The sequence below is a fragment of the Vigna unguiculata genome, chromosome 5, assembly GCF_004118075.2.
Source record: "Vigna unguiculata cultivar IT97K-499-35 chromosome 5, ASM411807v1, whole genome shotgun sequence".
Classification (NCBI taxonomy): Eukaryota; Viridiplantae; Streptophyta; class Magnoliopsida; order Fabales; family Fabaceae; genus Vigna; species Vigna unguiculata.
In genome coordinates, this window is record NC_040283.1 from 47,437,046 (window position 1) to 47,464,433 (window position 27,388).

Below are 27,388 nucleotides of genomic sequence, written 5' to 3' on the forward strand. Positions count from 1 at the left end.
AATACTATTTAATTCAATAAAATGGGATTCAATGACTTATAATATTTTTGAATGCAATCATTTATACTTTCTATAATTTTTTTTTTACTTTATATAAGAAATACTAAATTTGCTTTCTTCCTGATTATAAAATGTATGAATTTATTTATAGATGTATCTTATCGTATAGGTTGAAAACGAGTTTATAAATGTCAGAAGGGATTTCGGCTTATGATTTATAAAGTTATACTGTTCACAATGACAATGCATTCATAGAACACATGTCTAAAATACAACATTTTAAGTTTCAACTTTTAATAATTTGTTATAGTCCAAACTCATATAATCTAAAATCTATTCACAGGATGGTTTATTTTCAGAAAAGAATGTTTGATGTATTTTAAGTTTTTTCATAACTATGTATTTTTAATTTTATCGCAGTGAATGATAAAAGAGAAAAAAAAATAAAGTATGAACCATTAAATAATTTATAGTTTGAGAAAAAAAATATATAAAGTCTATATTTCAATGAGCTCCTTTGTAAACATTAGCATGGGAAAAAATTAAATTAGTTTATAATTAAATTAAGAACGGTAAAAAAAATTATTGCATCTCTACAAAAATAATTTATGTATCGGTTAATTTTAATTTTTGAATAAATTGTTTTTTCTTTTTTTCTTTTTTAAGTAAGTGCTTATGAAAAAATTCATTCAAATATATCATAATTATGAATTAAATAAAAAATGAATTCACCAACTCCAAACTAACTTTTTGGTATTTTCAAAATATAGTTACATTAAATATTCGTTTAAGTTCGTATTTATTTAAGTTTTCATTCTACCTAAATCCATATTTCGATAGAAAAAATAATTGATAATTTTGTGACTTTATAACTTTTTTATTTAAATTATTTTTTAGCAAATATTTTCGTTTTAAAAAATATCTTTCAATTTTAAAAATTAATTATTATTTTAAATTAGAAAATCAAAGAAATTGTGAAGATTTTATATTTTGTTATATATTTTTTATATTTATCATATATTTAATATCTCTCATATTATCAAGATTTTTACAAATTTTCAACTTTTATAATATTTTATTATCTAATTATATGATCCTAATATTTTATATTGTAATATGATTCTTAAAATTATATAAGTCCGCGTTCTAATTCAGTCCGTATTCCAATTAAGTCTATATTCCAATTAGGTCCCTATCGAATCCTCGAAGTCAAAATACATACTTAAACGGTTTATTGTAAATTTGCTCATAACTTCAATGATCAATTTTATTTTTATTTTTTCACATCATGCTTTTAATATATATATATATATATATATATATATATATATATATATATATATATAATTTATTGCAATGAACAAAAAATAGGTATTATTTAAAAAAAATACATAATGATCAAATAAAAAAATATTATATGCAAACACCAAAATATAAAACATAAGAATTAATTAAGTGTTAAGTTTATGATAAATTTAACACTTCAATTAAATTCTTAATAAATTTTTTATCTATTAAATACTCAAATATTTTATATTTTTTAAATAAATATTTGTTAACTTATTATTACTGTTATCGTTATTTTATAATATTATAGTTATATAAATTTATAAAAAATTTATCCGCTATCTGAAGTACTAGAATTTCTTCCCGATTTTACTGTAATATAAAATCAATAAATCACGAACCAATAGAAAATCAATAAAGAAGTTTATTGAAATGTGAGGGTCTTCAATACTGATACCACACAAGTATTGTTTTTAACGTCCAAAACCTTTACAAGTTTTCAAATCCCCACTTTGTCGCGTCGAAAACCTACGAAGAAATTAAACCTGAGATGATGAATAGAAAAATTTATTATTAAAAACATATTTAAATTTATAAAAAACTTGAAATTTAATTAAATCAAAAGAAGAATAGTTCTACTATTTAAAATAATGACAAAAAAAAATCAACATTTAAAAAAAAAACAAGAAACAAATAGAATTATTAAAAATAATTGCTAAAAATCCAACAACCAAACACGAAGATAATAACTACATTGCATAAATTGTTACTATTCTATAGTGATTTTTTTACCAACTTTTATAGTATGTCTTCTATAACAAAAAATTCAGTAGTGATGAAAACAAATTAAAAACATTAATAGTGGAATAACAAAAAATATATAAATAAAAATTAAGTTAAAAGTGAATTAATTTAAAAAAAACACACATAAATACAATTTAATTTTTTATTATCATAAAAGATTGAATATATAAACTTGAAAATGTCTTTTTATATATATATATATATATATATATATAGCTAGAGATAGATAAATAAACAAATAAATAAATTATATTAAAATATCAATAATGAAAGACAAAATTAATTTATAATGTCATAGATTTATTAAACATTACATTGCTTAATTTTGTTTTATATTTTTTCAAAACTTCCAGTTGAATTATTATTTATTATACATCAATTATGTAGATAAACATTATTTAATGATATTACTATTCAATTTTACGAAATTTGTCTGAATCATGAATGTTAATGTAATTAAAAGCCACCTGTCAATATTCTATTTTTTTTTTCTCCTTAAAGGGAGAGTGCTGACAGCTGTGAGTACCTTGGTGCCACTCTCATCTTCCCTCTCTCTGCTCTCCATCGTTTTAGGGTTTGCACTCTCAACTCTTCATTCTGTTTCTTATCTCTTTCTTTTTTTTTTTTTTTGCTTTTTTCTTATATCTTCTGTTCTTAATTTTAATTTATGTTATATTATTTTCCCTCACATCTATAAATTTTTGAAATTGAAAGGATTCGTGCAGGATCGTTGAAATAGCTTTCGTTGTCTGCCTGTAAGTAGTCCATGCCCTACTTTTTTCCTCTAAATTTCATCATTTCGATGTTTGATTTCCTCTTGTTATTATTTTACTCCAAGGTTTTTTTTTTTTTTTTGTGTTTTTATACTCCCAAATAATTCATATTACTTTCATTATTTAGGTTTTTAGGAACATTCTGTTTCGCAGATTCCCTGATTGATTTTGGGATTTCAATCTGTTTTCCGTTTTCATTGAGAAGGTTATATAGTCACTTTTGTTCATCCTCCTGAAATGTTCTTTCTCTATTCTATTTATCGGTTTGTTTGTTTACTTTGTCTCTTTTCTACCTATAAAGGAGACAATGAAGGGTGATGGATATCACCACCACTTCAAAAATCCAAAGCTGCTCAAATTCTGAAATTTGGATATTTGACCTATTATTATCTTAAGGTGTTACAAAGGTCCAATTTGAATAAACTTCTTCATAACACTTATCAGAGAAGAAAATTAGCTAGTGTGTAAAATAATTCAAGCATTACGTAACAATAACATGACTACCTTCTAGAACTGTGTTTATCGAAGAGTTTATTAAAACAGACCTGCAAAGTCTTCATCCAGAATACAAACTTGTGGAAACGAAATATTAGATTTTGCACCTTGTCACTGGAGTAATTGTTTTTGTGGGACTGGTTCCTGTGTAATGTTACCCTTCAGGTGCTTTCTCAATCTGTTTTTTCTCTCCGTTTTAGTTTACCCTGTGTAGTGCCCAATGTTATCAAATTATTGTGAGTCAATGTACTTGACATAAATAATTTAGGTGTTTGTTTTTTGCTGTGCCTTCTGCAGTCTTCTAAGGGAAAATATATTATGGTTACCTTGTTGGATTCATATAGATGAAATTTCTAATCTGCATGTGTTTTTGTTAGTTGTTTGGTATTCTTTTTAGTTTATGGTGTGTTGGCTATAATGTTTAATCTCTTGTGAGATTTATAATTTTTATTGTGTGTAACTTTGTAATGCTTGACTTGCTTTATTCATATAGATTATTTTGTTAGTTTGAATTTTTGCTCACTTTTTGAGCGTAAGGAATGAGAATTATAATTTCATGATTGCAGCTGCTGTTGTCCTCTGACTTAGTTGACAAGTAGTTTTATTTCTACAATGGGAGATGCTGATAATGCCCTTCCACCTTCAAAGAAAAGGGCTGCTGGAAGGGAACTCACTCGAGATACTCCCGTTGATGAGGAGGAAGATTCTCCTGAGCTTGAGACTGGCACTTTCAAGAGAGCCAGTGATGATGTTCTGGCAACCAGAAGGATAGTTAAGGTTCGTCGCCAACAAACTAGTTCTGCTCCTTCTGCAAACCCTTTTGCTGGAATACGCCTAGTTGCTCCCACTGAACCCAGTGCTAATCCTGCTGCGACAACTGAAGTACAATCAACTGGTGAGAACACTGGTACGGATGATTCAAAGAGTAGTGATGGTATAGCTAAGGATTCTGAGAAAGCTGAAGATGGGGAAACTAAGAGGTCAGAGAGCAAAACAAATGAGACAGAGGATAAACCTATTGAGGATAAGAATGCTGCCGAAGAAAGTAATGCAGACAAGGAGCATACTGCAGAAAAGACAATTACCAATGACAAATCTCAGGTAGATAAAGAACAAAGTAAGGATGCCACAGGAAGTGAAAATGAGGATAAGAAGGATGCTGCACATGAGAGTGCCGGTGAGTTAGATAAAGAACAAAAAGAGGAGGTTAAGGATTCTGAAAATGATGGTAAGAATGAGAACATTGACAATGAGGATAAGAAAGACAGCAAATCTGAAAATGAAGAGGCAAATGCTGAAGGTGGCCATTTGAAGTCCTTTCAACTGCACTCAAGTAGCCAAAATGCCTTTACAGGTCTTGCTGGAACTGGATTTTCTACTTCCTCATTTTCCTTTGGTTCCTTTTCAAATGAAGGGTCCGGTTCTATTTTTGGACTGAAAAGTGACAAGCCATTTGGTCTTGGTTTATCCAACAATGGAAGCTCTGTTTTAGGGGCATCTTCTGTTTCTAAGAATGAGGGGATTGGTTTAGCAATGCAGGAGGTTGCTGTTGAAACCGGGGAAGAAAATGAGGAAGTGATTTTTAATGCAGAATCAGTGTTGTTTGAGTTTGTTGATGGCAGTTGGAAGGAACGAGGGAAGGGAGAAGTGAAGGTTAATGTTGCTAGTGAGACAAAAAAAGCCAGACTTCTTATGAGGTCCAGGGGAAATTTTAGATTGATTTTGAATGCCCGTCTTTACTCTGATATGAAGCTCACAAATATGGACAAGAAAGGTGTTACTTTTGCCTGCATCAATAGTGCCAGCGAAGGTAAAAGTGGTCTTTCAACATTTGCCTTGAAGTTCAAGGACGGGTCCATTGTGGAAGAGTTTAAAGCAGCTGTCATTGCACACAAGGGTGAGACATCAACACTTCTCAAGACACCTGAAAATTCTCCAAAGGCTTCTGATGATTGAGAAACATCATCTCCTTACTCATGTCCCCACAGTGTCTGGCTCCTTAGATGTTCCTTTACAAAGATATTTTACTATCCTGAGTTCGTTTGCCCTTGTGTGGCATACTTAATTAGTGTACTTGAATTTGAGTCAATCTCCAAGTGATAAGGAACTTAATTTTGGATTTAGACTGCACAGTTTTTAACTCTTGAACCTTTAAACTTGCTATAGTGCTGTTATTTCTTGAGCCTGGAGTTTGGACAAATTTGAAAGTGACATTCTACTTTGCTGTTGTGATGTTGCCGCGGCGAAATCACTTTTTTAAAACTATTTTATTGCGACAACCGGGACCGCCAAATAGATAATTTTTTTTGGGTTTCCTTTCATATGCATCATACAAATATGAGTACTTCATGATATTTTCTTCTTCAATGTGTTTTTGATAATTAATTTCTAAAAACATGGCAGTAAAGATGTTCTGGTTTTCCATGAGGGTTGTCTCAAAAAGCGTCCTCGTAAAATAAGGTTGATGACATTTTTGAGAATTAATTTCTCTTCAACATCACTTTAGTAATTAATTTCTAAAGCAGAGATAGTAAAACAAAGCACAAAAGGATGCTGTTACTGTAGAGAAAGGTCGAGTTTATCGCGGAAGGTACTTTTATTAGTGGTGGACAGTAAAAACTACAGAACGAGAATTTATGTGAAATTTAGAGTCTTGTGTGTGTGTATGTTTTGATAGGAAATTGAAATTTCATTTTGTGATAAAATTTTTTGAATTTTGAATTATAAGAATTCACATCTAATTTTATCACTAATGCGTGGGTATCTATCTTATGATTTATCACTTACATTATCATTTTTTTTTTGTGATGCTAATATTTTTTTCTAAATTGAATATCAAATCATTCTTCTTCTTTTTTCGTCAAATGGAATGAACTTCAAACACTTGATAATCAATGAGTTCATTTTTATAGTTAAAACTTTGATTTTTATTTTCAGATTTATGATAGATATTATTACTAAAAGTGCACCTCAACCTAATGCTTACAAATTGTTTATAAGAAAAAAAAATAACAAAGGTACAAGATAATTCGAAAATGTTTGATAAGTATCGAAAAATACATGTTCTAATTGTGACGAAAAAAGAGATAAAAAAATTGTTTGATAAGTAATAAAGAATACATGCTCTAATTGGGACGAGAAAGAGATAAAAAAAAAACAGAAAACAAGTAGAAAATACAAATAATTAAGAAATAAAATAAAATAGAAAAAGTAAAGGAAATTATAAACGAGGAGTTCAGAGAAAAAAAAATAAGAGAAGGAATTGAGAGAGAAAGAGTTGAGAGAAAGATAAATAAAAATTAAAAGTTGAAGGTAAAGAAAATTTAAGAAACAAATAGAAAAGCGAAAAAGAATAACAAAACGAAGGGACAATAAAGAGAAAGAGAAGAAAATAAAGATGATGTTTTTATTGAGTTTTTGTAATAAACATAAATATATTAGTCGGGTAATTAGTTGATAATTAATTGTGAGTAGTTAATGGATTAGTTGCTGAAATCTGTGTAATTAATAAGTTAGTCATTTATACTTGTCAAAACTTTGTGATCATGCAAATCAGATTTTTAATGATGTATATGATACAATAACAGTTGATAAACTTTTTTACAATAGAAAATTTATTATCCACAATTTTTTAATTTATTTGGGTGTTATATTTATCTTAAAAGAAAAATATACTTATGATATTTGAGGACGAATCCAAATATACCCTAAATATTTTACTTATTTAGATTGATGTTTGTTTATAGTGAGAATGATATATTTGTTATTTCTTACCTTACAAACTCATCGGATTCCACTTTTAAGATGAAACATCTAGGTAATTTAAAATGTTTTTTCAATTTTGAGATTGTTTACAAATTTGCTAATATCAATATTTGTCAACAAAAATATATTTTGGATTTTTTCTCTCGCACTAGAAGTTGCATTCTAATTTTGTTTATATTCTTTACCGTGACTTCATTCGCTTGAAGCAATCTTTTAGGTATTTATTTTTACACATATCTTTAGATAAACACTCAATTGACATATCTTATCAATATTACTACCAAGTCAATTCATTATAATCATATTATCACTTATTATACAATTATTTTTTATTATACTAAAAACGAAATATACCGGTACTCATTGCACTAAATAAATTATTTACTCTTTCATTTATATTAATTAAAGAAGAAACTTTTATTTTTTAAGATTTTATTTTTACTTTTACAAAAAATGGATCCTATCTTTCCTTAAATAAGTGATTGTTAAAAAATCTTATATCACAAATTCCTATTTAAAGTTTAAATAAATTGATTTTTTTTTATTGATTTTCAAGTTGTGGCCAAAATATAAATTTAGTTTTAAATTTTTTTCTTTTCATGTATAAACAATATTTTAAGAAAATAGAATATATTAATGTGTATAAATAATTCGTGAAATACATGTAGATGAATATAAAAGGAAGGCATTTATAAATTAGAGTTTATAATAAGTAAATATGTTTTAATGGGTACTAGAAAAAAAAACTGAATGTGTATTCGTATTTTTTTAATTTTTATTTTTAAAATATATTATTAATTTTTAAAATATTTGTTAAATAAGATAATTATTAAAAATAAAAGAAATTTATAAAATAACGATTAAAAATAAATTATTTTTAAAATAATTAAATTTTGAAATAATAAATAAAATTAAAAAAATAAAATATGTATGTGAAATTATTTTTTAAAATAAAGTTTAAAACAAAATTATTTGTGAATAATTAATTTTTAAAATAATAATTAAAGATAAAATTAAAAGATAAAATGTAAATAATATATATTTTGTTATTGATATAGATAACATGATTTAGATCTATATTAAATACTTTAAATGGTGGCATAAACTGGAGCCATCTCTCCCGAGTTGTCCAACTCAGTAGTCAGTAGGCAACCCAATCACTTACTCCAAATCCCGAACCGTGAAGGAAATTACTGAAATGCCCCCGATGATAAGATAATTCCACCACAACCCTTCCACTTTTTAGAGTCTTCTCTCTTCGTCTCTCCGTTTCAATTGCCAACAACACAAAATCAAATGTCCCAAATTTATCTAATCTAGGGTTTCCTTTCGCAAGGCGCAAACCTTTCCTCCCACTCCCACCCCCATAATCTAGGGTTTCATCTATCTAACCCCTTTTTCTTCCCCTCTCGTGCGCTCCAATAATTTTGGCTTTCCAATTCGCTCATTCGCTTTTGGTTTCTTCGTGCTCCTGTCTTTCGTGTGTTTTGGTGGTTGCGATTGATTCAGATTTTTGGGTTTTTAGGTTTTTGAGGGGTTTTAGGAATGGCTACGGCGGGTGAAGAAGGGCTTGACTACGAGAGTGATCCCGAAGAGGCCACGAGATCGCTCGCAATGCGGAGAAGGCGCGAGGCCAGTGATGATGAGGAAGGCGACGCCGACACCGACGCGAGAAACGCCGCCGTCGATCGCCGGATTACTCATTCCGATGTTTCCGACGGCGAGGGTGGCGTGGCAGATTATGATGACGAAGAAGAATTGGAAGAAGAGGAAGAAGAAGAGGAGGAGGAAGAAGAGTTGTTCGAAGAGGAAGAGGATGAGGGTAGGGTTGGAGAGGAGAGAGGTTTGAATGGCACAGTAGTTAAGGACTCTGATGTTGATGTTAAAGGCCCTTTGGAGGAATCAGGGAATGGAGATGATGAAGAGAAGAAGGAGAATGAGCCGTTTGCGGTTCCCACTGCTGGAGCATTTTATATGCACGATGATCGCTTCAGGGATAATGCCGGTGCACGCCATAGGTGTCTAAATCTTTACTGAAACCTATGCTTAATACGTGTGGTTGATTTTAAGGTTTGGTTTTGTTTTTACGTTTGTGTTTGTTGTCTTGTTAGGCGCATGCGTGGTGGAAGGAGACTCTGGGAGTCCAAGGATGACAGGAAGTGGGGACATGATAAGTTTGAGGAAATCACTCTGCAAGAAAGGCAATACAAAGAGGTGATGATTGATTTTTGTGAATTAATTGGAACAAATTTCTTTAACTTTTTATTTTGCTTATTGAAGTGAAAGAGACCTTCTTATGTAATCTGTGTAAAATTTAGGGAAGGAGACCTTCTAAGGGTAGTTATCGAGGTCGTGGAGGTAAAACACGAGGTGTTGATCGCGGTGGAGGATATGTCCGAGGTAACAGAAAAGGGTATGAAAACAGAGGCAATCAAACACAGGCACCCAAGAGTGTTGTGCGAGGGAGAGGACCCCGTAGGTACGAGCCTACTAATAAGAGCAATGATTCAGCATCCCAGGTGCAAAATAAACAGTGAGTACAGACTTTTGTATTATATAAGATCAGTTGGATTTGTGCTACCTATACATGTTATACATATTAAAGGTTTCTGATCGTAATCTTGTTATGTCATTTTCTAAGATATGGGAAGCAGCCGGAGAAAGTTCCACATGGTGGTTCAGGGAAAGCTTTCACCCCTGTCTCTAATTCCGAACCCGATCCTGTACCTTCTAAGAAACAGGTCTTTGCATCAAATTTGAATTATGCTTCTCCCCCTTTTTACCCTTCGAGTTCTTCCAACAAAGATACAAGTGTGACCTCAAAAGGGGATATCCCAACTGCTGCTGCAAGTAGGAACGTTCGGCCTGGTGTTGTCGATGAGAGTTTTTTGGTACAAAACAACGCACTTCTCCGGGGAAAGAATGTTGTCGATCATGTCAGCATGGAGAAGTTGTATATTGATGGGCCTGGCGCTCCATCTGTTGGGAAAGCTTTTAACAGTTTGCATATGCCACCACCTGGAGCTTCTGGAGTTAATGCATCTCAGTCTACTCACCCAAGAGGTACTGGGAGGGGTGGAGCAGTACCAGTGCAGATGAATTATCAGCCTGCTGCCTCTCATAGTCAAGCTGGTAAAATTGATCCAACTCAACTCCAGGGTATTCAGAGAACTGCTCCAGGACGTTCTTCTCCTTCTGTGCAAGCCCCTGCTCCACAGTTGGGTCATCGACCTGGTAGTGGGTCTCAGGCTTCATCTCCCCCAATCACAACCGCTGCAATTGGTTCAGTGGATTCTGGAGAAATTGATGCAGCTTCAGAATCAGGTAAATTGAAGGGTGCATTGGTTGGGAAGGGAAGGGAAGCTTCCCAGGGTAGCGGGAGGGGTTCTTTTGTTTATGGTGGAACTATGGGTACTGCTGGAAATATCAATGGTAATCATGGAGATCAGAACTTTCCAACCTTTTTGCCAGGTCAGTTTTAACCCGCAGTCTTCTTTGTTAGTATCGTAGTGCCATTATAGCGGTAGTTTGGAATCCAATGTAATTATTGTCAATTTGCATTTCTGTCATTGTTATACAATGTTGCCGAGCGCGTGAAGTAAAATTTGTAGCATCAATAGTCTGTGGAAAGTCAAGTAATTGTTCACTGTTAGAGATGGGTCTTCTTGTGTTGAGGGTGTTCTGATTATCAACATCTACTGATTTTGTTGTGTGTTTATACTTGTGAATCTTTCACAACAGATGCATAGATTTTTTTGTATTCTTTGATTAATTTTTCTGATCTTCACTGGGCACTGGTGTGGCACAGTTATGCAATTTGGTGGGCAGCATCCTGGTGGCATAGGAGTTCCTGCTGTTGGCATGGCATTCCCTGGATATGTTGCCCAGCCTCAACTTGGTTTGGGAAACTCTGAAATGACATGGTAAGGGTATTAATGACCGGATTTTATTCGTATGTTAAAATGGTTGAAATCTCCATCCTAAGTATGTGCATCTAAGTACGGTGCACATTGCAATTTTCATAAAGAAATTTATAATCAATATTATATTTAACTACTCTAATCAATTAATGTTTGGAATATCCATACACAAGCGTCTCATTCTTTGTGTAAAATATAAACTTTTGTTATGTTTTAGTTCCCTTCTGAAAAACTAATTAGCTACCTATTTTTTTGTTTAGGCTACCGGTTTTGACTGGAGCAGCAGGAGCTTTAGGGGCAGCTGGAGCTTTAGGAGCGGCAGGTGCTTTAGGGGCTACATATTGTCCACCCTATCTCACTGTTGATGGTGCTTATCATGCACGACAATCAGGGCAGACATCTGCAACAGCTACTTCAAGGTCGGTTCTCTTATAGCTTTATTATGAATTCGTATTGTTTTATGCTTTAACTATATTTTACTTAAAATTTTATGGCTTGGCATGACTGGTGATATTGTATTTTATCAATCTATTCCATTTGTTTTGTGTGGGTTTGGAAGAAGTGTTTATGGTGAAGTTTTTATGTTTCTGTAGCTTTTTGATGGTTTATGGTTTCTGTTTTTTATGATTGAATGTTTGCAGCAAGGAAAATAATGTGAATAAAGGTAGCAATGAATGGAAGGCACCACCAAAGTCTGGTACGCATTGATATTCCTTTCTCTTGATAATGTTTACTCGTTGCCATTGGTTTTAAATAATTTATTTTTCAAAATTGATCTGTATGCAGAGACTGTAAATGATGAGTTTGGACAGCGGCATAATAAGCCCCGCAGGCAAGTCGATTTTTGAGCATTTCCATTCTATTCATATTAATGAGTTTTCTTTTTGTGAATGCTTGAGCATGGTTGTTTTGGCTGTTTTTTTGTTTACTGGTAGCTCTTTTTTTTTTAATTAGATCAACACAATCTCAATGAATGTTGGTTATGTTCCATGCAGATACTCGGAGATGAACTTTGGGCAGTAAAGTATTATATAGAATGCAACTTGTTTGAATAAGAAGGTGAGATTTTTTATTGCCCTCGATTGATGCACATTATTTTGCTTCTTATTGTTACGTTTTTTCTAAGCTTCCGTAATTTTAGTATCACAGGCCTTCTTCCTACTGGTCCTTTGTCCTCCAGCTTTTGTTCTGGAGTACTTTGGGCAGCGATATGTTTCAAGAATATTTAGGTGATTATAGAACTTGTATTTCGCTGTGAATATTTTTTAACTTGTTTTTTAGGGTTTACATTGGACTGTGTACACTGATGGACCTTTTTTTGTTCCCGTATTCAATTTCAGCAGTATATAACCGCCTGTTCACGCTGTTCTCCATTTAAAGAAGGTTAATTGCAGCTTGACAGGTGGTAGTTGCTTGTGTAATTGTGCGGTAAGTATATATGAATTTTCAGTTGATGTCTTTTGTGGTAGTTGCTGACGAAACTAAACGATAGTTGTTGTCTTTGCAGATTTTTCTTGCGTTTTGCTTTCGTTAAGCTCGTGAGAAACATAGGCATGCTTTTCTACAACTATAGATGTGGGGAAAGAACGACGATTGTTTTGCAGCAACTGATTTGCTCGTGGAATTGAGAATTTCTCGTGTAAATGGTTTTCTTATTCCTATGGTGTTTGACTTGTGGTAAATTATCATGAGCTGTTAAAAGTGTAATCCTTTATATTTTTTCCACATTCAACCTAGTGTTTTTTGACTGCGTGATATTTTTACACTTCTGAATATTGTTTTTGTTTTGTTCTATCAAGACTCTAGACTCAGACTTCGTGTTATAAAAGCAAGTAATATAGTATTTTGTTACCAAGAACAGGTTTGGTATTTTTTGATGTTTGGATTTAATTTTTGTTGTGAAATGCTTAAAATAAATTTAATTTTGTTTAGGAACTGAAATTTAAAGTCTTTTGAGATTTAAAGAAATATAGTGTCCTTTGATGATTAGTTCCTTCTGTTGGCAATAGAATAGAATAAAAAATTGTAGAAATACGGGAGGGAAGTTACTTTCAACCTAACAATTCAAAGTAAAATTGTTTAATTTCTTTTTACTTAAACTAGAATACTCAAGTACTCTAATCCGAAAAGAAATTGAACACAATTAGTTTGAATAAATAAAGGTTTAAAGTCGTTTTTTTTGTTTGGTTTAGTGTGTACTTTTTTTCCTGTTTTTTTCTAAATATGTTTAATCTTTTTATTTTAAAAATTTCATGATTTTTATTTTATATTCATCTATTGAAATTAATTAAATAAGTATTTTAGATTAAGGTTCTCTTGGACCAAAACAAAAATAAAACCACGGATTTTTTAAATGAAAAACTAAATGCATTTTGTTTGAAATAAAAAATAGCGGATTGTAGATAAAATTATAATTAAATTGGGAAAAAATGAATTAATATGTCTACTACATGCCAAGTGAGATCGAAAGCTCCTAAAACAGCGTTAAATGAACGATTTAACCTATCACGAATTATTTCCAAGAAAACCTAATGATAAATAAACAGACAATTTCAAATACTATATCATTAATTTTTATAGTACAAATTGTTTTAATAAATATTTAAAATAAATTACATTTAGATGTCCTGATATTTTTTTACCGATGCATATATCTCTATTTTTGAATGTTTACAATATTCATTTTTTAGGAGAGTAGACGTAATGATTTGAAAATAGTTAAGAAAGATCAAAGGTGTACGTGTAATATCATTAAAATTAAAATATTAAAACTTTTTTTGTAGGTCCACTAAAAGAAATATCTGATGAAATTTATAGAGTCTTGTCATTTATTCTATATTTAGCATGTTAAGTAATTTTAAAAAATTTACCGTTACTAAACAAATCACTTTCTAGCTGATTGGATAACTGAACTATAAACAAGAAAAGTCAAAGTGGTGGGACCCAGGTCAAACGCAAGGAGGCCGTTGGATTGATCCAACGGTCAGTATCTCAGGATGAGACTACCGACGGTGCAGTGCAGTTCAGTGAGTGGAATTGAAATGGAGAATGATGGCACGTGCAGGACGCACGCACGTGGTATTGTAATTGTTTCTTTCTATCTCCCTGAAATAACTCTCAGAACTTCTCACTCACAATGACACTGCAAAAACTTTCTCTTTCTCTCTCTGAGCTCTTCAAGGTGTATTGCTGTTGAATGTGTTGAAAGTGTTGAAAGAAGCTTAGCTCAGTGTACAATCGAAGAACAAGCTTCAAGAATCGTTCTTCAAACTCAATCATACACAGATCTTGAACGATCCATGTAATGCCCCTCTATCCTCTTCTGCTATCTTTCCATTTTTACATCATAGGTTTCTTGGTTAAGTAACTCTACCTTCTTCATTTGCCTGCAATGTTATGCGTTTCCTCTTTTGGTTTGGAATAAATAAACAGAAACAAACCCAACTCTTATAAACAGCTAAATAAAATTGTATTACTTTACTTCCAGTGGTTTGGTAGAACGATAGAAGGAGCTATCTTGAGAGTCTAGGGAAGAGAATAACAAGAAACGAACTGTTGAATGTTTTGGAGAACTAGCAAAAACTGTTTTTCTTTCTTTCTTTCTTTCTCTTTGGATGAGTTATGATGGGGAAAATGCTTCTTTTTGTGTAGTGAATTCAGAAAAATAGCGTTCGAGTTTGAAGCGTTCTTGGAGGCCTGTAATTGGATTTCGAGTGAGGCTTTTTTAGTGATATGATAGCTCAGGAAGCTAATGGAGGAAAGCATCAATAGAGGGGAATTTCAGCCTAATTTGGCTAAACAGACTTCATTGAGGTTAGGTGGAAGTTTGAAATCAACGTTATCTGGAAGATCAAGTCCGAGAAATTCGCCGACATTTCGGAGACTGAATTCTGGCCGCACACCAAGAAGAGATGGAAGGAGCAGTTTAGGCGGGGCACTGTGGTTTCGGAGCAATCGTTTACTTTTTTGGTTGCTTCTAATTACCCTCTGGGCTTATCTTGGATTTTTCGTTCAGTCCAGGTGGGCTCATAGTGATAAGAAGGAGGAATTTTCTGGCTTTGGAACAGGGCCGCGAAATACTGGCTCAGACGCAGAACAGGTTCAGCGCCGCGATTTGCGTGCCAGTGATAATTCATTGTCTGCTAATAATGAGACTGATACAAGTATAGCAGGGGCTAGTAAAACCATAAATGTAGCTTTGGCCAAGAAAGGCAATGATGTTCCGTCCAATCGTAAAACGAGCTCAAAGAAGAGGAGCAGGAGAAGACGTGCTTCGAAAGGTAAATCAAGTGGTAAGCTGAAACAAACTACAGAAGTTAAGAACTCTGATATAGAGGAACAGGAGCCAGAAATTCCTACAGCCAATAATACGTATGGAGTTCTTGTTGGTCCGTTTGGCCCAGTGGAGGATAGGGTTCTGGAATGGAGTCCAGAGAAACGTTCTGGGACCTGTAACAGGAAGGAGGACTTTGCACGTCTGGTTTGGTCCAGAAGATTTATCTTGATATTTCACGAGCTTTCCATGACTGGAGCTCCACTTTCAATGATGGAGTTGGCGACAGAACTTTTGAGCTGTGGAGCTACGGTTTCAGCTGTTGTGCTTAGCAAGAAAGGTGGTTTGATGTCAGAGCTTACTAGGAGACGGATCAAGGTGGTTGAGGACAAAGCTGATCTCAGCTTCAAAACTGCAATGAAGGCCGATCTTGTCATTGCTGGTTCGGCTGTCTGTGCATCATGGATTGGTAAGAACAGATTGGTAACAAGTCATTATGTATATTGTGGTTTTTAGTGTCAGAAAGTAGTTGAAGTTTGTCAAAGGTTTAGTTATTAATCTCAAAGTAGTTCTGGAATTATTGGTACAGAACTTCATTTCTAAACCTGTCATGCAATGATACAATATTATATAATTCAATTGTCTCATTGAATGGCATTGGCAGAGGATCTTCACCACCATGCCTTACTTCCTGTGTATAAATATAAACTTCCAGCCTTTTAATAATTTGATGTTTGAACTTTGGAAATTGATAAAACAATTGATTTTGATTTTACCTGGAGGTATGCATATTGCCCTGTTGGTTGATTGGAATCTTCTACTGTTATCAAGTTGAAGACTGGGGTATATTTTGTTGTAGTTTATAATCTGTCAATGCGTATTTGTAATTCCACTTCTCTACGTGTCTTGATAGAAAATAACTATCTTTTTATATGCTTCCAGAACAATATATCGAACATTTCCCTGCTGGTGCAAGCCAAGTTGCATGGTGGATTATGGAAAATCGTCGAGAGTACTTTGATCGTTCCAAAGATGTATTGGACAGAGTAAAGATGTTGGTTTTTCTTTCTGAATCACAATCTAAACAGTGGCAAAAATGGTGTGAAGAGGAAAAGATAAAACTTAGATCCTACCCTGAAGTTGTTCCATTGTCTGTTAATGATGAACTGGCGTTTGTAGCTGGTATTCCTTCAACACTTAACACTCCATCCTTTAGTACTGAGAAAATGATGGAGAAACGGCAGTTATTGCGAGAATCAGTGCGAAAAGAAATTGGCCTAACTGATAATGACATGCTTGTGATATCACTTAGTAGCATCAACCCTGGGAAGGGCCAGCTATTGCTTCTTGAGTCAGTAAGCTCAGTACTTGAACAAGGATTGTTGCAAGATGATAAGAAAATGAAAAAGGTATCAACTATGAAGGAAGGCATATCTACCATGGCTAGAAAGCATCGCAATAGAAAATTGTTACCGATGTTGAAGAATGGCAAAGTAGCTTCCAATGATATCTTAAGCAGGTTACATGAATCTAAAAAAAGGTTTTATAATTTATGGTTGTAAAGTATACAATTTTTGTATGTTCCACTGATCATGAGAATTTTGACATTCACAGGAGGAAACAAGTTTTGCCTAATGACAAAGGAACAATTCAACAATCAATCAAGCTTCTTATTGGTTCTGTTGGATCAAAGAGCAACAAGGCGGATTATGTTAAAAGCCTTCTAAATTTCTTAGAACAGCATCCAAACACCTCAAAATCAATTTTTTGGACTCCGGCCACAACTCGGGTTGCCTCACTTTACTCTGCCGCTGATGTTTATGTTATAAACTCTCAGGTAAGATTAAAGGTTAAATTATTTGTAAAGTAGTACATGAAATGTTTATACATTCATAAATAGGTGTAAGTATCCTTCATTCTTTAGTGTGCATGTGCTTATGAGTATAATTTAAATCTCACGTCCATTATATAATATATAGTTCCAAACAAATCTACTTGTAAATGACAACATTGTTTCAGTATGTCTGAAATATTATTATGATGTCATGGTAAGTTATTTGTTGATGCAGATGAAATATGTGCCTTTTTTTTATCTAATTTGGATTCTCATCCTATTGTCATAAAGACTTGAATTTGTACCTAGCCTCTTTAGTTTCCCTATCAATAAAAAATAAGATTTACTACAATTCTGCACTGAAATTATTAGAAATAACTAGGAATCCAGTTTTTGGTTCTGTTTCCTTCCAACCATAATAAAAAAGCATTTCATTTTGCAACTTGACATAATCTCTAAAACTACACATTCCAGATATTACTTCATGCAGAAATCAAATTAATTGTAGAAAGAACTATTCTCTAGTATGCAAAACTGTTGTTAATTAGCAAAATGGTGAACAGGGGCTGGGAGAAACATTTGGACGTGTGACTATAGAAGCCATGGCGTTTGGTCTTCCGGTATGACTACATTTTCTCATTAAACTCATCATGAGATAGCTGTTGCAGAAGCATATTTACCTTTTCTATTTACTTTTTCTATGAAAGTAGTTGATAACTTAATGGTTTTATGTCATCACATGTGTATTGTCTGCGGTGTAGGTTCTTGGAACTGAAGCTGGGGGAACACAAGAGATTGTTGAGCACAATGTTACAGGTCTTGTTCATCCTGTTGGACATCCAGGGAATCTTGTTCTCGCACAGAATCTGCGGTTTTTACTCAAAAACCAGTTGGCAAGGAAGCAAATGGGGGTGGAAGGAAGAAAGAAGGTGCAGCGAATGTATTTGAAGCAACACATGTATAAGAAATTTGTAGAGGTTATTGTTAGGTGCATGAGAAGCAAATAAGTGAAAGACGTAACTGCTTGGTACTTGCAATGCAATACTCCCATTCTTTTATTAGATTGCACAAACCCTATTCAGTCCAATTTATGGGAAAGATTACCAGCTTTTGTGCTTTATTTCGTTTGGAAATAAATAACGTTCCTGAAAAAGCAATATTGAGGATAACACTAAGCATAAAATATTGAGAGAACAAAAAACTGGACTTGTATATGTTTTCATCCTAATCCAAAGTGCAGCATGTTTTATTTGTTCATAATTGAAGCTCAACTTGTGCCATATATTGTCATCAGATTGGAGATGTTGGAATATGAGGTGGTGCCATGTCAACTTAAGATAATCTTATAACATTTTAGGATATGATTTTAGTGACTGTTTAACTTTATAAAATTGGTTTTGTAAAGATGAATTAATTTCAAAACTTACTTTTAAATAGGTAAACGATGTAGATAAGGAGTTAAGATAATTTCTATTATTAAAAAGTAATATAAAAATATGCCAAAAGATTACAACAAATACTTCTTGAATTTCTCAGTATTTCTAACATAATCACGGACAGGAAAAAAAAATATTTTACACGTCTATTTGAATTCATTAACCAAATTACTTAGTTAACAACTGCCTTTTTTTTTTCTTTTTTTCTGAAAGTATCTGTCTTGTTAGGATGAGGATCACCTACAGTTTTTTGACTTATTTATTAATTTTATACTTAATCTACAAATGTCATTGAAGTTGAAATTTGAAGTATGAATCCACCTTCTTATTATTGCTTCTTATCTGAAATGTTAAGTGTCAATATCATATGAGTGTTGAAGAAGGTAGGGAAATACAAGTTGGAGGAAGTGGCCAACTTGTACAGACTTTTGTCTTAAAAGTAATTACAAATAAGAAATTATAGACAATTTTTCAGTGAATTTATTGGCTTCAATGAAAAGAAGTTATTTTGATTGAAGTAAACATCTTAATAATTAAATGAGTATACGCACAAAAAAAGAAGAAAAAGTCTCAGTGAGTCTATTGTATGAGTCCAAAAAGTAAAGACTTCGTTTATTTTTTATATATTGACTTTATCTTATGATTTATAAGGAGGATATAAATTTACTTATATTATCTATCATTTACTTCCTCTATTATTCCTCTATTAGATGGTATTTTGTCTTAATTGTGTGTAACACTTTTTTGTCATTTTTTTTCTTTGTCTATGTTAAGAAATGTTTTGTTTTAATTGTTTAGGTTGTTTTCTGTTTTTTTTTTTCTATATTTGTAAAAAAAATGTAAAATTCTATGATGTATGTAATATGTTATATTGAGACATTATTTTTGTTTAGATTTTTTTTATATATAATACAATTGTGTTCCTTTCATTCTTATTTTTCTTGTTATTGTGGAATAAACTCACCAATCGAGAAGAGCAGGAAATTAAAAAAAAAAAAAAAGAACAATTTTGAAGCTCATACATTATTTATTTTTTGTGAAAATAATGTTTGATTACGGAGGATTAAGATGAAAATTATCTCAATATAATAAAGATATCTTGATGCAATAAAAAATAAGACGAACATGTCAAACTTCAATTTATGAGACTTTCAAAGTACGCATTAATCCAACATGAGTTTGAACTTATGGTGGACAATCTTATATTCTTATTTTTCATAAACTATTTAGTGAGCAAGATGTGAATTTATATCTTGAATAATAAGATTAAGACTTTTTAAATATCTAAAGAATAACATACTATGATCGATAATCAACAAATAGCCAAATTGAAGTGTTTAGAATTGACAATGAATTACATTATCAAGAGTAGTTTAATGAGTTTTACATGAAAGAATATATAATAATATCTATCTAAATCAGTTTAATAAATTCTAGACTAAATCAGTTTAAGAAGATTACACACAGGTAATTAATTTTGTTTATAAGAGAAACATCATGATGGTTGAAGAGTCTTGTACGCAACGCTCATCTGAACCTCGAAAGCGATTGATCTAAGGGCAACTCATAAAAGCTCTCAGGGTTACAATATCTCTTTTCTCACAAAAAATTATGTTATTCTATTTTTACCAAAATAAAAATTCAATATTTACAACCATTTTAGTCATATACGGTTGAATAATTTATAACAACAATTATATCATAAAGTTTTTGAATAATTACGTAGATACCAAAAGGGATAATCGCTATTAGTTGTATTATGTTTTATAGATAAGAATGGCCTTTAGTGGATGGACGGTTATAATTTATTTTAGATATGATTGACAAGGAATTTAACCATTATATATTTATTTATATATTGTCCACAGTTAGGAGCTAGCATAACATAAAACTGATCGAAAGAGACAGAAAAATTTTGAAAAGAAAAAAAAAAATTAAATTTGGTTTTAAATTTTTTAAACTAAATGTGAATGATGAATGAACAAGTTTAGAAAACATGGCGATTTCATTCTGAGATTTGAAAGGCAAGAGTGTGCGATTGAACACTCCATAAATGTACAATACAACTCCATAAAAGCTTAACTTTAACTAAAATGATGAAGCTTTTGAGTAGAAGGCAAAGCAACTAAAGAAAACAAAAATGTTGCTTCATATAGTATTTACATGAACTCGGCCCAATCAAAAACTCAACTACTAGATTTCCAACATACAACTACATTGCAAGTTCCCAGTGTACTCCTCCGGGCTCACCACTTTGGCCCAAGCCCCATTCTTCAGATCCAAAACAAAGCCCATATGCGGTTCCCCAAACCCACTCGACCCAATAACATACATGCTCTCTTCCCACACTCCCACGCAAGCAACATTCCGAATCTCACTCGGTACCTTCGCAACCCTCCGCCACGTGTCTCCCTGCAACACCACCACGTCACCGCCGCGGCACATGTACATTTCCCCCTCAGCACCATCCCCTCCGTCTACGCATGTTCGAGGACACGCGGCCGCATCCAAGAACTCCTCCTCCACCTGGCCCCACTTCCTAGTGGCCACGTCGAAAACCTCCGCGCTCCGCTCGAACCGCCCCTGCATCTCCGTGCAGTAGCCACCCACGACGCAGAGCGCGCCGCGGCGGAACACGGCCTTGCACTCGTCGCGCTCGCGGGACATGTCCGGGAGCGGGACCCACACGTCGTTCGCTACGTCATACGCAAGCGCTGATCTCAGCGCGTTCTTCTCCTCGTCGTGCCCGCCCGCTACGTACACCGTCTGATTTTGATCCGACGCGCACGCGAAAAACGTTCGGGGCCCACCCGGCATGTCGGCCCCACGCCGCCACTTGGCTGACAGAAAGTTGTAGATAAAAACCGAATTCGACGCTTTCCACGAATCTGGGTCCCACCCGCCCAAAACGACAAGCTCGTACCCGACACCCGCAATCTGACAGAACATGGGTAACCCGGAAGCGAGTTCGGGTCCCAAGGGCAACTCGCTCCATAGACCCGCCTCCGGTTCGAACACGCTCAGCCGGTAAACCGGATTCGCAGAGGCCTTCGCAAGCAAGCCGGTTCGGGTTTTTTCGGAGTCTATCTTGGATTGAACCGTGACAAGGATTTTTTGTGCGTGTTTTGTGGTTCTCCTCCTACGGTGAAACTCCGGCGAGTAAATCTCCGAGTTCCAACCCTTGCAGACGGATGCCACCGCCGCGAATTTCTCGTATGGAACCCTAATTAAACAGTCTCGGGCAACGTCCTCTGGTAGACCTGAAATCAACTCCATGGTAAAACAGCAGAACAGCAGAGAAGGAAACAAAAGACGAATCCGGTGTTCTTGAATCAGAGAAATCCCATGAACAGCAACACGATTAAGAGATCGAAGAGAGAAAGGGTAACAACAAGGGTTTATGGAAAAAGGTTGCTATTTGAAAAGGAGAATCTTCAAGTTTGAAAGAGAGTGAGTGTTGAGAAGAGTACGAGAGAGAGAGGATTTTATAGGGATCACAATGAGGCGCACATGGTCTTCCAGATAAGTTTTCAGCGATATTGAGATTTGTTAACAAAATAAAAAAATATAAATATAAAAAAACGGTGGGTCTTCTAGAAGGTTTTCAGAAACCGGCAACTTGCAATATTGAACCAGGGGTGAACATGGTAAAAGTGCATGGTAATGCTTTCTGCTTCCAACTATAACCAACGGCGGTTGATTTTTCTGGTTGACATATTTAATTTTTACTATTTTTTTATATTATTGTTCTTCTCTATTTTTAATTTGTCTTCTGCAACTCCAGGTCATCTGAATAGTGTCAGAAAACTATTTTTAAATTTAAAATTATATTTTAAGGAATAAAATAGCAAAAATATCATCTGTGTTCTAGAAGGTTTTAACCGGCAACTGGCAAACAGAAAAAGTAGCGGTGAGATGAGCATTGAAAGCAACAATCATGTTAAATAAATACCCATTCACTTGATAAGTTTCACAGTTCCAACCAATCTATTTAAAACAACTTTCAATAATTTAAATTTGTTTTTTACTTTAAATACAAGGTAAACTATTTTAAATATATTTATTGCTTCTATTAGTTTTTAAATTTCAATTAATTTAACTATATCATGAACTATTCTAACTTTTGCATTAATACATTTTGTAATTTAGAATGTCATTTTACTTTTTTTTTCATTTTGTATTAAATTTAAGAATTTAAGAATACGCGCGCCGGAGATATGAAGAAAAATGATATATTAAATGAAATAGTTGACTAATGAATGAAATTAGTTATTACTTCCCACTAATATAATACTCTTTTAAAATAGAAAACAACCAATAATAAAAATTTGAAAAGTTACATAATTTTATTTCTATCCTTAGTGAAATATTCAGATCAAAATGATATGATTGAAATCCTATAAAAAGTACTCTGTATGAATAAATAATAGTTTCCTGTAGCATGACCCAGTCTCTATTTAGTTTAATTATATTTTTAAAGTGCTCTTACCACAGAATTTTCACTTTAAACCTGAACCTTTGTGCGAACATCTTCATTAGACTAAAAGACTTCAGTTGACTAAGTTTATTATGTGGATTGAACTAATATTATATTTTAATAATACAGGAAAAAAACAACCATTATAGTCAAAATAGTTCATTTCAAATTATAAAAATTTAAAATTAAATAAAAACTTACTTAATAAATCAGTTCAGATATAATTTTACGTTAAATACATATTAATTTAATTTATACACATCTTATAAAACAAACATAGTCTTGTCACCGAGATCAGTTGTTACTTATCTTTCTTTAATCCTCAACAAATGTGTAAAAAGCAAATAAAATATTGTTTTATTTTCTTTATGCTTTCCGAGCAATATACGATTTCGAATAATTTTCAGCTTAATTATTTGAAGAAAAAAAAACATATACAGTACTATGTACTATATGATAAATGATGTTATTCAATGATATTTATACTAATGATACGATCTCGAATAATTTTCAGCTTAATTACTTGAAAAAAAAAATATACAGTACTATGTACTATATGATAAGTGATGTTATTCAATGATATTTATACTATATGATAAGTGATGTTATTCAATGATAATTATTAGTGTTTATAGGAACAGGGTGTAAACTGATTAACATTTATCATACCTAGCTATACAGAACTAGGTAATTAAGAAAAGAGGAGGATAACTATTCAAGATTAACATTCTAATTGTTTAATTATGTAAACCATCTTTAATAATGTTTAATTTTTGTATAAATATATTTTACTAAATACATTCTATATAAATTTTTAAATGTTTAAATGGGTCGAAATAAGACTTTATAAGAGAATGAAGAACGAAGTTTGCTTCTTCTTTTTTTTAATATTTTCCATATTAAAAATGAATATTTTGACTTTAAATACATTAAAATGATATTGTTATAATCGATTATATATCTGAAGTATTGTTTATTTTGAAATTTAAAAGTAGATTACACTTTCTTTTTAAATATGTATAAAAAAGTAAGTCAAGATCTTTATTTAAATTATTATTTGTCTTAATTCTTAAATAATGTATGATTATTTGACCTAACGAAATAAGTTTTTGGTTGATGACTACGGTTAAAAAGATTTGATTTTAAAACTATTTTTCACTTTTTTTTATGAGGTTAATGTTTCATTTCAATTTTTCATTCACTTGTATATTCACATATTTTATAGGTTCTCCATCTCTTAGAACGTGTTTGATTTAGTATTAGATAATTGATTTCAGCTCAATCAATTCTCCAATATAGAATTAATAATTAGTTGTTTTTTATTTAATGTAAATTTTTTACTTTTTAATTGATTTTGAAAACCAAATATGTACTGATTATGTGTTAAAAAATAAATTATAATAAATTATACATCAATTTGACGTAAAACCAAACACGTACTTAATAATTTAAGTATCGAAAAAGTTTTTATAGATGAATATTTTCTCAATTTTCATAAACCAAATGGATAATCAATTTTCAAATATACGATTTAACTTTACAAGAGTACTATATTTTGTACCATGGAAATATTAGGTGGTAGATAAAAACATGACTGAATAAAATAGACTATATGTAATAATATAAAAAAGAATCTCTTTATCCAAAAGAAAAAAAAAATCACTCTTATATTAAAAAAAACAATTTTAAGAAAAACTTTAAAAATAAACTAATTTTCATTCTTAATTGTTTTCTTTTAAGTACTAAAATAATTCAAGATAAGTTCTCTTACGTGAACCATCTTTTCTCACGGAAAAACCATGCTATTTTCTGATGAGAATATTATTATAATATAATTATAAAATTGCATTTATCTAATATAAATATATTCTATTTTCTTTTATTTAAAATGAAACAAAAATATTATAAAAATGAAATGACATTTTTTACGACAAATATTACTAGCTTATTTTCCATTAATTAGACCGGTCCTTTTTTTCTGTCAGTACCTATCAATAAACATGGGAATAATACATTTATGCAGCAACACTTTGAAGTCATACCAATTTTTTAGTATTATTGTAAATGAATTCAAATATAGTAAGAAAAGAATAAATTTAACGGAATCATAATAATATACAGTTATAAAAATACTACTACAATAAAATGTCTTATTAATAATCAATTTTAGTGATTAAAAATTGTTAGTTACTATAGTGATCAATTTAGATACTAATTTACAAAATTAAAATTTATTGATTATTAAAATAGTCACTAATATAAAAAAAATTATAATTGGTCACTAAATTTGTTATTAATTAATTAAAGACCAATTTAGTAACTAAGTTATTTTTGTAGCCAAAACTTAGATAGCTAATTTTTAGTGACCAATTTTTTGTAGTAGTCAAAACTATGATAACTAATTTTAAAAACCAATTTAATGACCAATTATAATTTTTTATTCATAATAGTAACAATTTTAGTAACCAATAATTTTTGTACTTTGTAAACTTGTATCTAAATTAGTCACTATAATAACTAACAATTTTTGGTCACTAAAATGGGTTACTAATGAAGCATTTTCTTGTAGTATAATTCTTTAAAACTTAATTTGTTAAAATATTTAAATCTTTTTTAACATTAAGTTAATAATTTCAATTTAATCTATAGATATAATATTTTTTAATAAAAATATTTATTTTTATATTTTACTCAGTATGAAATTGCTACATAATTAGTATCCAAAAAACTCCATAATATGTATCTATATAAAAGTATATGTTTATATAAAAGTTGAAATAACCACAGAAGACCAATCTTCTTACTTTTCTATGTTCTTAGAAAATATTTATCTTATTTGTAATTGAGGTATTCTTTTCTAGCACGTGTTTGAAGAAAAGGGTGTGTTTCTAAAAAACACTTCAATCCTTAAACTCGTTGAAATTTTTGTATATTTGTATATTGATAATTAGTAATCAATGAGAGATACTCACCTTAAATTTTATGTATTTATAGTTTTTAAATAAATTTAAATTAAATATCTTTCTCTAAATATAATGTCATTCATTAATTGTAATCATGTCACGTTTAGGGAATAATTTGTGATATTGTATGGAATTATAATTGTATAATTGCCTTTTAGTGTATTTGATGCAGGAATTAAAATGTAATTTATTTATATATAAGAATTAAAAAAAAAAGTGCAGAACGTAACAAAAAAGTTTGGAAAGATAGATTAATACGTTGAAAAGGAAAGTGGGGCCCACTTGTGAGATAAGAGCGAAGGATGAGTGAAATTTTGAGCCCAAACAAAAAAATCCAAATTGAAAGAAAAAATGCATAATGTCATATCAGTATCACTTTTCTCACTCTCATAATTGCATTTTTATCTCTTCTATCTACAAACTTTGCATACTTTTCTTTCCCTTATCTTTCTTCCATTTTTTTTTTCATAAATCACTGCTTAATTATCGTTATTCTTTTTTTGAAGATAAAACATGAAATTTTTTAATAATGATTTATATTTTTTTCTATAATAAAATTAATATAAACGTATAAGTGAGATTTATTATTCTTATTTATATAATAGAATGTTTGATTTTATTTTTAATTAATATAAATTCACTAACATAATTTCTTGTATTAATGATAGGATAATTTAACAAATTTTATCGTGATAAACTTTAGTTTCAGATTAAGAAATAGGTTTAAGTTTATTTCAACTATGGGTTATTGAAATTTGACTTATTACAATATTTTGAATCTTTCTTTTAAAAAATATTATCAAAATTTAATATGTTTGATAAACGAATTCAAATCAAATCTTAACTTACTTACATTTATTGTGTTTGTCTGATTAAATAATTATAAATGCATTTCTTTAAATAAATGTTTTTACTTGTTTGAAACAAAAAATGTTATAAACCATTTTATCCCGTACTTTTACTAAAAGAAATATATTCTATTTTAATAAAAGAACCCCTTTAATAAATTAATTAAAAAAAAATTCATAAAATTTAAGGTAAAAATTAGAAGATAACTTTCTTTGCTTTTATACAAAAAATTGATTATGTATTACAAAATACCCAATCATGTATACATTCATATACACGATAATTATTATGTACACATGAGAATATAGACATGATTATGCGTATGCGTTACAACGATTACGTATACATATATAACACGTATACATCATCAATTACTAGCGTAACACAAACGCTATAATGTGTATGTATTTTTTAAATATGTGTGATATTATATTAGTAGATGATAATATTATAATGTTATTAAGTTAATATATATATATATATATATATATATATTAAAATTATATTTATTA

General features: G+C 31.2%; 4 protein-coding genes across 11 annotated transcripts; 3 read left to right on the forward strand and 1 right to left on the reverse strand.

Moving 5' to 3' along the window:
- Nucleotides 1-2,578: 2,578 nt before the first annotated feature.
- Nucleotides 2,579-5,541, forward strand: LOC114185020 (nuclear pore complex protein NUP50A-like). 2 transcript variants are annotated; one of them, XM_028072500.1, is made up of 3 exons: nt 2,579-2,665; nt 2,806-2,846; nt 3,926-5,541. In XM_028072500.1, the coding sequence occupies exon 3, from the start codon at nt 3,972-3,974 to the stop codon at nt 5,313-5,315; it is 1,344 nt and encodes a 447-aa protein (XP_027928301.1). In that variant the 5' UTR covers nt 2,579-2,665; nt 2,806-2,846; nt 3,926-3,971; the 3' UTR covers nt 5,316-5,541. The 2 variants fall into 2 exon arrangements, with proteins under 2 accessions (XP_027928301.1, XP_027928302.1); XM_028072501.1 differs by having other exon boundaries at nt 2,607-2,665; nt 2,817-2,846.
- Nucleotides 5,542-8,261: 2,720 nt separating this feature from the next.
- LOC114184969 (protein MLN51 homolog) lies at nt 8,262-12,902 on the forward strand. 6 transcript variants are annotated; one of them, XM_028072406.1, is made up of 12 exons: nt 8,263-9,142; nt 9,236-9,338; nt 9,443-9,657; nt 9,766-10,595; nt 10,933-11,047; nt 11,305-11,463; nt 11,686-11,741; nt 11,831-11,876; nt 12,040-12,103; nt 12,186-12,273; nt 12,385-12,472; nt 12,552-12,902. In XM_028072406.1, the coding sequence occupies exons 1-9, from the start codon at nt 8,670-8,672 to the stop codon at nt 12,065-12,067; spliced, it is 2,025 nt and encodes a 674-aa protein (XP_027928207.1). In that variant the 5' UTR covers nt 8,263-8,669; the 3' UTR covers nt 12,068-12,103; nt 12,186-12,273; nt 12,385-12,472; nt 12,552-12,902. The 6 variants fall into 6 exon arrangements, with proteins under 6 accessions (XP_027928211.1, XP_027928212.1, XP_027928207.1 ...); XM_028072407.1 differs by having other exon boundaries at nt 12,388-12,472; XM_028072408.1 differs by having other exon boundaries at nt 12,194-12,273.
- A 1,220-nt stretch (nt 12,903-14,122) lies between these two features.
- On the forward strand, nt 14,123-18,271 carry LOC114185164. Of its 2 annotated transcripts, none has more exons than XM_028072722.1 (6): nt 14,123-14,345; nt 14,696-15,786; nt 16,260-16,836; nt 16,932-17,154; nt 17,715-17,771; nt 17,913-18,271. In XM_028072722.1, exons 2-6 carry the CDS (start codon nt 14,796-14,798, stop codon nt 18,156-18,158), a joined length of 2,094 nt encoding a protein of 697 aa, XP_027928523.1. In that variant the 5' UTR covers nt 14,123-14,345; nt 14,696-14,795; the 3' UTR covers nt 18,159-18,271. The 2 variants fall into 2 exon arrangements, with proteins under 2 accessions (XP_027928523.1, XP_027928525.1); XM_028072724.1 differs by having other exon boundaries at nt 14,145-14,345; nt 14,705-15,786.
- A 2,302-nt stretch (nt 18,272-20,573) lies between these two features.
- LOC114185616 (F-box/kelch-repeat protein At1g80440) lies at nt 20,574-22,099 on the reverse strand. Its single transcript, XM_028073455.1, has one exon. It carries the CDS (start codon nt 21,861-21,863, stop codon nt 20,781-20,783), a length of 1,083 nt encoding a protein of 360 aa, XP_027929256.1. The 5' UTR covers nt 21,864-22,099; the 3' UTR covers nt 20,574-20,780.
- Between the last annotated feature and the right edge of the window lie 5,289 nt (nt 22,100-27,388).